Source organism: Asparagus officinalis, chromosome 5 (genome assembly GCF_001876935.1).
Source record: "Asparagus officinalis chromosome 5, Aspof.V1, whole genome shotgun sequence".
Lineage (NCBI taxonomy): Eukaryota > Viridiplantae > Streptophyta > Magnoliopsida > Asparagales > Asparagaceae > Asparagus > Asparagus officinalis.
In genome coordinates, this window is record NC_033798.1 from 118,469,061 (window position 1) to 118,481,259 (window position 12,199).

At 36.0% G+C, this 12,199-nt stretch overlaps 1 protein-coding gene across 1 annotated transcript in view; it reads right to left on the reverse strand.

The window, feature by feature from the left end:
- The window catches only part of LOC109840906, a 2,998-nt gene continuing 2,340 nt past the window's right edge, over positions 11,542 to 12,199 (reverse strand). Inside the window, exon 3 of the mRNA XM_020409735.1 lies at positions 11,542 to 12,157. Coding sequence (XP_020265324.1) covers positions 11,733 to 12,157 — 425 coding nt within the window. The 3' untranslated portion in view covers positions 11,542 to 11,732. The remainder of the gene's footprint in view (positions 12,158 to 12,199) is intronic.

A 12,199-nucleotide genomic window follows, 5' to 3' on the forward strand; every position in this document is an offset into this window, starting at 1 on the left:
GATATGAATGATTCATCTTGCTTAGGATATGCTATTAATATTGCTCCTCGTTTGGATATTTTTCCCTATGCTCAATGGCGTATTAGATTTAAACTTTTCGTTCAATCTAATCAATTTGATCTATGGAAAATTATTGAGGATGCTTATGTTGTTCCTATTTTGGAAAAATCAAAATGGTGTGACAATGACAAAAGATTGTTTAACATGAATAAGCTTTTGTTAGAATATTTGATTAATTCTTTTCACTCATCGTTTTCTAACAAATTTGCTAACTTTGATAGTGCTCGGGCTTTATGGAAATTTATTGAAGCACATGAAGGGAAATTGGAGGCTATTCAACAAGCGTTGGAAAATTCCGCTTTGAGCTCTAAGGAAGCCTCATCCCCATGTACAACACCACTAGGTAGTAACCCTAGTGAGGTATGCGATAACGATGATATTATTACTTTTGATGAACTTGCTCTTGAGTTTGAAAAATTACACAATAGCTATATTGATGTAAAAAGTAAGTATGTTAATATAAAATCTATTCATGAAACACTAGCTACTAAGTTTAATTTTATTGCAAATGAAAATATAATTCTTAAAGAATGCAATGAAAATTTGAAAACTAAAAACGCTAGTTTGCTTCATGAAAAACGTGATGCTATGTTAGAAGTAGATAAGTTAAAATCTATGATGAGTAATCTTGTTTATCCTACTTCTAGTAGCAATACTTGTATGCACAATGATGAGTTGAATCAAATGAGAAAAAGAATATCTACCTTAGATTCAACACTAAATACTTGTATTGCTAATAATAAAAAGCTTATGGACTTATGTGCAAAGGTTAATGTTAATTCTTCCAAGAAACCTATTCACTATGCACATATGTATGACAAAATTCACAAATGTTCTATTTGCGGTCTTAAAGGCCATTTAGCTCAATTTTGTCATAATGCACCAAAAATTGACAAGCCTACACATGATTGTGCTTCCCATCAAGCTTCTTCATCACATACACATGTACACACACATAGTGTAAATCATAAACATGCTCATGTGTATAAATGTGATTATTGTGGTCGTTTTGGTCATTTGGCCATGTTTTAAAAGAAATTCTCGTTTGTAAAATAATTACAAAGGAAAATCTATTTTTGCAAATGAACCACGTGCACTCCATTTTGGTCAACGCAAACCATTCAAACCTCTACATTGTACTAATTGCAATCGTATGGGTCACGTTTACAATTTTTGCTTTGATCGTATCGGTGCACAAAATACGCCCAAGCGGGTTCATAACCCTAGGGCCTTGAATTTAAATAATAGGAGTCATGTCCCAAGTTCTAGTGTTACCAAAATGATGTGGGTACCAAAAAGACTTACATAGTATTTTTTTTGTTTGATTTGTTTTATTGAATAATTGATTTTTTTTTTGCTTAAATGACAAATTATATTCTTTTGTCAAAATAAATTATTTATATGTTTTTTAATAGTCAAAATCATTTATATATATCTTATAAAACCTTTAATATGTTATAAAACAAATTTCCAAAAGGTTTACTTTGAAAAATCTCTCAAAAACATTTCTCCCTTTACATGTCTCCTTTACCCTCCCTCGGTCGACCGACCCGGTCGACCGACGATCTTTCTGTAATCGATTCGGTCGACCGAGTCGGTCGACCGAAATGAAATACTGCAGCAACTTTGTTTTTTTTTATCGGGTTTTCGGTTTTGTTTTCGAATTTCGTTTTTGGACCCGAACTACCCATCACCATTGATTTCTTTTGGGATAAATCTCAGCCATTCCATCATCCTCTCCTTTAACCTAACTCTTCATGTTCTCCTCATTTCGAAATTTTCCCCAAAATTCGTTCGGTTTCTCCACGGTCGCCCACCTCTAGCATCCGCCTATCTTAAATCAGTTCCTATTTCATCTGGTTTTTGCTAGGTAACAAATCTCTCATCTCTTGATCTTCTTTCCCTCATTAAATGTTTATTTTTTATCTAAGGTTTCTATTTTAGGGCGATTTTTCTTTAATTTGCTCTAAATTCCTTGTTGCTTATAGGAAGTTGATAATTTCTGTTATCTTCTCATAATCATGCCTCCCAAACCCCCTAAAAAGAGATCAAAACCAGAGTCGAGTTCCTCATCTATAAAAGCCTCACATTATGAGGATTATCTACTTTTTAAATCTCTTGTTAGGAAATACAGGGAACTGTGCAAATTGAAAATCATTCCTACCAGATATATCAAATATTCTGAGTTATTCATGTATAACACTGAGACTATCCTTCACAATGTTGGGTTAGACAGGTTGCTAGATGAGGGACATAAAGTTCCTTATTATCCATTTCTTGTTTATCTGTTTTATGCGAACATGTCCACAACATCTTCTGTTGATGGTAGTTTGACCATCACATCATCAGTTAAAAATGTTGAAATTACCTTTTCTGCCAACGAACTTGCGGGGATTCTTAATATCCCAACAAGTGACGTTAATCTCATGTCTGTTGATGTTGGTAATCCAGATGTTAACCCACTCATGTTTAAGCCTGGTTGCTCTTACCCAATGAGCAACAATTCTCTTAATCCTAATGCAAGACTCATTGCCAGAATTGTTGCTCAGAACTTAATTCCCAAAACCGGTAGCTTTGATCATTTCGCTTCTGATAAAATTAATGATGTTTACGCCATTTTTGCCAAAATCAAAGTTGATTGGGAAACTATCTTTATCAATAATATGGCATCAAAGCATACAAAGTTTCTACCTTTTGGCTCCTTTCTCACCCTCATCTTCAAACACTTCAATGTTGATCTTACAAATGAACCCAAGATTGAATCTACGAGAGATTTCTTTGATAAGGTCTCTCTTTCTAGAATGCAGATGGCCCTTGACTCCACTCCTTCATCATCTTCTCACTCCCGTTCTAGAGCCTCAACCTCTTCCACTTCTGATATTTGTGACCGTCTGGATCGCCTTGAGACTCAGTACTCAGGTATTCAGAAGCAAGTCTCATCTATTCAGAAGGATGTTAGGACTATTCTTTCATTTCAGCGTCAGTCTCTCGGGATCCCTTCTAATTCTGAGTCTGATTCTGGTGAGGATTCTGCTGATGGCTCAGGCTCTTCTGATTCTGGTGGTCATGATGATGGTGGTGATGATGGTGCTGATGATGCTGGAGATGACTGATTTGAGTTTCTTTATGTGATGGTTATCTTTGTTTTTGATGTTCTCTTTTGGAGATGACTGATTTGATAACTCTGTTTTATTTGAGTGTAATAACTCTATGATACTTTGTGGAACAAACTATGTATAGTTTTGTGTGATTTTTTATGTATAATTTACTATCTTGTGAACGAATCCATGTTTTGTGCAAAACTATATTGCTTCTAATGCTTATGTGATATTTTGTGGCCTATTGTGTTTAATTTATTTCTTTTATAAATCAATGCATTGTTGAAACAACATTCATAATTTGATGTGTGGTAAATATTTGTTGCCTGTCATGAGTTCTTTGCACTGTTTAGGTTTTGTATATTTATGCAAATCTATGATGCTAAAATGATGTTTTGTAATTACTTATGCCAGTTTATCATGTTATGATCAATGCATGGTTAAGACTATAATCATGTTTTGTTTATAGAATTTGAGTTACTCGTATCATTTTTGCATATGTTTGATGGATAGTTGTTGGTTTAGCTCCTGTATATATGATCAGTAGATGTCATTCAGTCTTTTTGACAGGGGGAGCCTTTGACATACAATTCTTTATTTTTTATCTATGCTTATAAGCAGGGGGAGCATTGCTCCTATCTTTCATTTTTCCCTTTTTGATGTTGTCAAAGGGGGAGAAAATACCACATATAGCTTACAAATTGATTCTTTTATATATATATATGATCATATTATGATTTACTCTTGTTTTGGCTTATATGTGGATTTATTTCATATTCATGTATAAATTGTTTGCCATCATCAAAAAGGGGGAGATTGTTGACCCTATAGTTTTGATGATGATTTGACAAACAATTTATTACTAATAAGTTTTCTAGTGTTTTGTGTTTATGTTCTTTTTTCAGGTATTTCAACACGCGTTAATCAAGCGTTAAAGATTCAAGTTCATTTGCGTGGATTTACCTAGGTATATGTTAGTTTACTTACATATATAGTATGATTATATCTAAGCTCAATATATATACACTTAACACGATTTTTGACATTTTCTATCTTATAGATGATTTTTCATTAAACATTGTTAAAATATCTTTATCTCATGTTTACACCTCTTTCATACTTCACTATATACATATATTATATGCATAATATATATATGAATATTTACAAGTCCTATATCAAAGTTCACTTTCATAAAATTACAGGTTTTCTAAGCATTCTTCAAAAACAGGTAGTTTTCAAAAACTAAAATTGATTTTCCAGAAATTCTTTTTCAAACATGTTTATTTTATCATTTAGAAACTTTCCCCAAAGTTTCATTATTTTTAAACTTGATTTGATATTTTTTCTGGATTTTCAAACTAGCCCCAAAACCTGAATTTTCACATATATCAGAATTCGGTTGACCGGTACGGTCGACCGACTGTCGTTCCATTTCTGAGTAAACTTCCAGAGAGCCCTCCGGTCGACCGAAATTTATATCGGACGACCGAAATTTCCAATTCGGTCGACCGCTTTTTCCGTCGGTCGACCGACAGCTTTAATTCTTCGTTTCTCTGGGTTTTTGAACTAATCGGTCGACCGTACCGGTCGACCGACGAGTTGTCAGAATGAGCCTAACGGCTAGTTTTTCAAATGGACTTTTTGGTCTTTTACTTATTTCTAACTGTTGTATTGGGGTGCTATATATACTCCTTTGCTGCTCTTCTTCTAAAAAATCCAAGAAATCCAAGTTTGTTGTTTAACAAGTTATTAATCGCGTTTAGGAGCTGTTTAAGAGTTGTTTCATCAATCTGTTTTCAAGAGAAGTCTTTCTACAACAAGAAGAGGCTTTCAGAGCTGTTTAAGAGTTGTTTCATCAATCTGTTTTCAAGAGAAGTCTTTCTACAACAAGAAGAGGCTTTCAAACCCTATTGGAATCATCATTTCTTCAGCTCTTCTTGTTCATTGAGAAGTTTTCTAAACTCTTTCCTATATAGCTTATTATTTCACTTTCATTTGATTAAGCTATATTCATTGAGTTATATTTATTGAGTTTCATTCACTATTATCACACACACTTTTTGAGCTTGATATTCTCATATTATATATTGATATTCTCATATTATATATTGTGGGTTATAGTGTGGGATTTAGTGAGTGTGAGCTTTATTGTGTTCTCACTTGTTAATTGAGAACAAATCATTGTATTGAACCTTTATTTGTGAGATTCACTTGTAACACACTTGTACACCGAGCGAAGTGTGAGGAGAGAGATACGGGGTCAAATCCAATAGGAGTGGCGTCGATTGACGAACCTAGGGAGAGGTTGTAATCGAGCACTTGAGGAGGAGGACACGGGCTAGGTTCCTACACTTAGTGTGTAAAGTGTGTTTGTTGAGTGATTGTGTAGTGTGAGAGTTTTCGGTGAACTTGTAAACCGAGTGTGTAGAAGTTCCGGCTTCCAAACCGGATTGTGATAGTGGATATCTCCTCGAGGTGAGGAGCGGGGACGTAGGTCGTGGGGACCAAACCTCGTGAACATATCGTGTGTTTGTGTTTTGTTTGGCGTACATATTATTCATCTTTATTGCTCATATTCATATCATATTTATTCTTGCTAGATCAAATTGATCAATAGAATTTTAATTGGTATTAATTAGGATTAGATTAGCATAAGACCCTAATCACCCCCCCTCTAGGGTCTAATATATGGATGATCCGCTCCGTTGAACTTGATCTACATATTCTAAAACCCCCAACACACCAAGTTTGGGGTGAATCCGTCGTCGTTTGACCCTCCATCGAGCCATGTGAAAAGTTCTATTCATTCAAAACCGTTAAAATTGATACGAGTAGATGAAGGGTCAAACGACGACGGATTCACCCCAAACTTGGTGTGTTGGGGTATAAGAATATGTAGATCAAGTTCAACGGAGCGGATCATCCACAATGTCGCTCAATCATGTGATTTTAGAGGCGTCAAGGAGGAAATCCCCTCCTATGACAAGGATACCCATTAATCTAATATATATGAGATTAATGGGTATCCTTGTCATAGGAGGGGATTTCCTCCTTGACGCCTCTAAAATCACATGATTGAGCGACATTATGGATGATCCGCTCCGTTGAACTTGATCTACATATTCTAAAACCCCAACACACCAAGTTTGGGGTGAACCCGTCGTCGTTTGACCCTCCATCGAGCCATGTGAAAAGTTCTATTATGATGATTTGAATCTTTATCGGACATTTTTTATATATAAATATTTTCTGGGTGTATTAAAGAAAATTGATAAAAGTTTGTCAATAAGTATTTTTTTTGTTAACTGGTTTGGAGAGATTCACTCTGCAAATAGTAGTAAAAAATTTATCGCTAAAGTTTTTGTAGGTGTCAAAAAATGCTTACGGACATCCAAATACTGCTCAAGGCAAAGAGAAGACGATAAACGCCATTTTCTTAGTCAGAGGGGATCATTCAAAGGAAGTGAAACAACTTAGAAGAACAACGTACACACCAACGATAAAATACACCGACAAGCAGCCCATAGTCACGCGCCTTTGGCGCGACGCCTTAGGCGCGGCAGTCCATGGTGACACGCCTAAGGCGCGGCAGCCTATGATGGCACGCCTATTGCGCGTCAGTCCATGGTGACGTGCAAACTACAGGGAGCTGCCGTGGCGGTTAAAAAAACAGTTATACGATGATTTTCAAGGTCCACGTGACGACATATCAGAAAAAGAACGTGTGCTGACGTGGACAAGCGGTTAAACCACAAAAAAAGTGGTTAAAAGTCGTGGGCGGACAGTTTCAAGCACGATGGGAACGTGGCTGTAACGGCCTCTTTGGCCGCGCCAGTCCATGAGGCGCCAATAGCCGCGGTAGTATGGACTGACGCGCCCAAAGAGCATCCAATTGATCAGTTATTTCGCCCCATTTTCGCTGTTGTGCACTCTTATCCCTATAAATACCTCCCTAGACATGAAACAAAGGACAGAGAGCAGATTGGGGAGAGCAATTAAGGCAGAGAGACTTGAGCTTTTTGTGAATTGGACCAAGAGAGAGTGTCTTCCTTCTTCACAAACATCCTCAAGAAGCTTTTGGCCATTCCTAGAGATCTAAGCTCTGACTTGATCTTTAGAAAAGTGAACATCTTACATCGATAATATATTCGCTTCAAATTCTTACTTCGATAAACGAAGGAAGAATCCCTAAAACCTTCACGATTCAATCAGAATCTGTGAATCGGTGGTCCACGGGTTAACGCACCCCCGGCACAGGCAAAGATCCCACACAAGCAGCGATCCAAACAACGATCCTGCGTTTGTTTCTAAGGAGCTTGTAATTTGATTTTTGTTATTGTAAAGAGTAGTTTTACAAAGTACGAAACTCACTTTTTTGCATTCATTATAATCGATAAACAGTTATAATGAATTCTACAACAGAACTTGTTCCTGACGCAAACAGTTTTTATTAATAATTATATATAAAAACCATGTTATCAATTTGGCGACAAGTATACCTCGGTAAATAATACATGCGGCACTACTTAGGCTTAATACTAGTAATCATATACGCAAAGGACTTCGTTATGGAAAATAAAAGATTTGGATTAGTCCTTCTATGTGGAGAAACAAAGGTATCGGAAAAGGGATTCAGATCTTTTTGAATAATCCTTCTATCAAGTAGTAGGGAAAATAAGCGTTAGGTGTATTTGAAATTTGTTAGCTAAATCCCAACATGTCTTGTTGAATTTTTTATCATTATCGAGAAAGATGTATATCCAAGATACACTGATTAGTAGGTGGTTAGTTCTTATCCTTATTCATGATGTTGGGATTATGTCTTTGATTCTTTGTATAACTTCATGTATTCGGATAGGATTAGAGATCTGTTGTGATTAGGACATGAGATTTCATCGTGATAAGGAGTTTGCATACTATTCGAACTAGGAAGTTAGCTTTATCTTTACATAGTCTTCTATTATTGAGGAAAAAACAAGTGGGAGAGCCACTTTTCTTATAATTAGCAGAGGGCGGAACTAGATTCAAGATAGTGTATGAGAGATGAGGGTTTTGCTACCTCTGTCCATTCAAAGGATTGCAATAGTGGGAGAAGAGCATTTAGCAACCTTTGATTGTCTAAGGAGAGGGCTTTAGGAGAGAATATGATATGGTGGTTATGCATGTGAAGTTGAGAGATTGAGAGATAAGAAATTGACGATTACCCTTGTAATTCTCTCAACATAACAAGTTTTCTCATATTGCATCCGGTGGATGTAGGTCAAACTTGGTCGACTGAACTACGTAAATCTCGGCATTTTTTTTTTGATTGAGAGTGTTTTCTATCTTGTGGATTGTGATTGGTTTCTGTAGGAGGAGAGAGTAAAATTCCCAACACATGACACTTGTGCACTAGGTATGGGACTGTTTATCCTTAGACTTATATTGCACTATAAAGAGAGATTCGATGTCTTTCTAGAATATAAGGTACCGTTTGGCAAAGGGTTAAGTGAGGGGTTAAGGAGACTTAACCCCTTCTTAACCCGCCAACCATAGAACATCTATACAAGGGTTAAAGTAAGTTAACCCTCCATAAATTGCCAAACATAAAAAACATAGGATGATTAAGCTAACCCATCTAGAGGGATTAAAATGAGTTAACCCCTCGAAATAAGGGATTTACTAATACTCATATTTAAAAGGATTTGTTGGATATCTTGACCCTAAAATATGTTTGTTTTGATAATAACAAATATTATTTGTTGTGTGTATTATGTGCTAACGTATGTTTTGCAGTATCAGAGCAAAATCAACAATGATATTCAAAGAGATACTCAAGATACAAGATGAGTTCAAGGCAACAAGACAAGCAAAGAAGAAGATGTGCTTCGTAAATTTGTATTTTTACATTTTCTTTGCTTAGAATTTATGTACAAGCATTGATCACTCACAACACATACACACACATAGTATCTAAAATACACTAACACATGCTTAGTATGTGATTAATTATAAAAATCACCTAAGTTAACCATTAGAGTTTATAGATAAAGAATGAGTCTCAAAACATATCATATATCTCATATCTATGTGTTAGTAGTCGACTAATACCCTTAGTAGTCAACTACTCAAGCCTTAGTCAAATTTATCAGAATCTGTGAATTTACAGTGTAGTCGACTAATAGGCTTTATAGTCGACTACTCAATGTCAGTTCAGAATTTCCAGAACTTCAGTTTTATAATGTAGTCGACTAATGCCAATAGTAGTTGACTACTAAGCAGTTTTCTGACTTCACAGAGTTTGTTTAGACTCAGTGTAGTCGACTAATCTTCCTTATAGTCGACTACAGATACATGTTTTTTGACTGTTTGATTTTTGAATACTTAAACGTTTATAGATGTTTTTGGACGTTAATTGGGGTTAAAATTCTGTTAATTCAGAGGCTATAAATAAGTTTAAATATTAGAAAAAAAATCAAGATTCATATACATTAGAAGTGATATTTTAGAATTATTGACTCTAAAAAGTGCACATTTTGTCAAGAACAAAAATAGAAAACTCTCTTACCATTTGTTCTTCAAACTAAAGATTGTTTAGGTAATATTCAGAGAGTTAAAAGGTTCCTAAGCCACTGCTACACTTCACTAACACTTCAAGACTTATAGGAATTTGTGATATATCTTTAAAGAAGGTTTCTCTCGGGTGTGGGAGAAGATCTCTTGGTTTAGAGATTGGTTACAATTGGCATGGTCTTGTCAATTGATGTTGCAATTTGCATTGTCTTGCAAATTGGTCAGGTTTGGTTTGATTTTGTATTTGGTTTCAAAATCATAGTGGAAATCTCAATTGAGATTTGCCTGGGGACTGTATGTACACCGGGGTAATGGAACCAATATATATCCTTGTGTTTGTGATTGTGAAATTTCTGTGATTGTTGTTCATTGTTATTGCAATTTATAACTCATCTTGCAAACTTGTTAAATAACACTAATCACCGCCCTCTAGTGTTTAGTGTACTTAGCCCATTCAATAATCCGAATGACTAAATTATTAACATGTTATATAAGTTTTATTTTAGTCCTTGTGATCAGTTTTAGTGTTTGGGAATAACAATGATTTTGACTATTTTCTTTAAAATTAGAAGGGTTAATTCTTAATCATTCTAAATTGGTAAACTCCTCATTTTGAGGGGTTAACTCATTTTAATCCCTCTAAAGGGGTTAGCTTAACATTTTTATATTTTTTATGTTTGGCAAATTATGGAGGGTTAACTCATTTTAACCATCATATAGATTTTTTATTTTTGGCGGGTTAAGAAGGGGACAAGTCTCATTAACCCCTCACTTAAACCTTTGCCAAACGGTACCTAAAGGATTAAGAGTTAACCCTTCTAATTATAAAAAAAATAATCAAAATATTTGTTATTCTCAAACACTAAAAATGATCACAATGACTAAAATAAAACTTATATAATGAGTTAATAATTTAGTCTTTCTGACTATCAAGTAGGTTAACTATGTTAATCATTCTCCTTAATCCCTCTTCTTTAACCCTTTTACCAAACGGGTCTAAATGATTTTTTTGTACAGTTCCTCCTATTCATGTACAGGAATTCTACCGTAGCGTAGATTGTGGCCGAACTCTTAAAGCAATCGGTTCCGCTATTTGGCTCGCGCTTTAACGCGCGACCCCCCTGTTAGTGCGCGAGTTGGCTCGCGCGTTAAAGCGCGAGCCAAAGAGCTTTTTCCTAAAGCAATGCACCATGTCTCTATCATAGTTGTTGAATATTGGGATAAACTCAAGGATCTCAATCAATTCTTGTAAGCGGAGACTAAGAAAAGGAACGATCCTAATAAATCCTTGTCATAAACTAGAGCATAAGAGAGAGACTAAGAAATGTGATTCTTACGGTGCTCGTAAAATCCACCGACATAATCATAGCAAAGTCCCTATATACCCATTCGTGTGACGAATCATGGAGGTGGATTAAAACGAGGGTAAACTTTATAAATTGAAAAAAAAAAAAAGCCAATCAACCTGAGGCTTTTTTGCACAAAATCTACCTGAAACATCATAAAATCACGGGAAAAAAACTCATCTGAACTTTTAAATGTACTAAACCACTCTGAACTATTAGAAAACATGTCCATGAATAGCGTCATAGATGCGGGGCAAAAAGGGAAAGACCTGATCGTTAAGTTCGGATCTCCCACAGGAACATTCTTCATTTAAATTTTTCATCAAAAATTTTAATTTGACAAACCTCTTATTATACACGCTAACATCGTTCATGAGATTTTCAACAGGTAAGAAGGATTAAGTGAAATTTAGACTCAAAATTAAGTAGAAGACAAGCAGATATACATGTCCCCTAAATCATCATGACACATGCGCATACGGTTAAAATTCTTCAGGGCGGAAAGCGAACAAAAGGTTCGCAACTCAACTTTCTTGCTTCATCTCATACTTACAATACAAACCACCACACTCTAATATTTACACTACTAACTCTGCCTACACAAATCCAAGTACTTAATAATCACATACTCGCATACATCTCAAAATTGCAAAAAATACATACAACTCAACCTTCACATAACCTTCACAGCCGTGCAGTGCAGATCAAACGTCAGCATCGAAGCCCTCGGCCTCGACGTTGGAGACCCCGATGCCGACCTCTCCAAAACCACCGCCGTCGTCAAAGCGCCCGGCGTGACCCTCTCGCACGTGCCGAGCCATTTGGAGAGCATGTACTTGGGCTTCCTCCAAGGCGCCAGGTGCATCTTATTATCCTTCATGCATTTCTTCGCTGCTCCGCACATTATTTTGATCACCTGACGAAGTCTCTCGGACTTCCCAACAAAGATTTCAGGGAGTTTGTCGATAAGGGTGTTGTACTCGGCGTTTGCTCGAGCCATCGCGAACTCCGCTCTGAAGTTGGGCTCGACCACCACTCGGATTGGGTCCTTTTTTGGGTGCTTTGATTCTACGACTACGTCTACGAAATAGTGTTCACCTGAGAGGGAATAAATTAAAATGGAGATATGATTAGGATTTT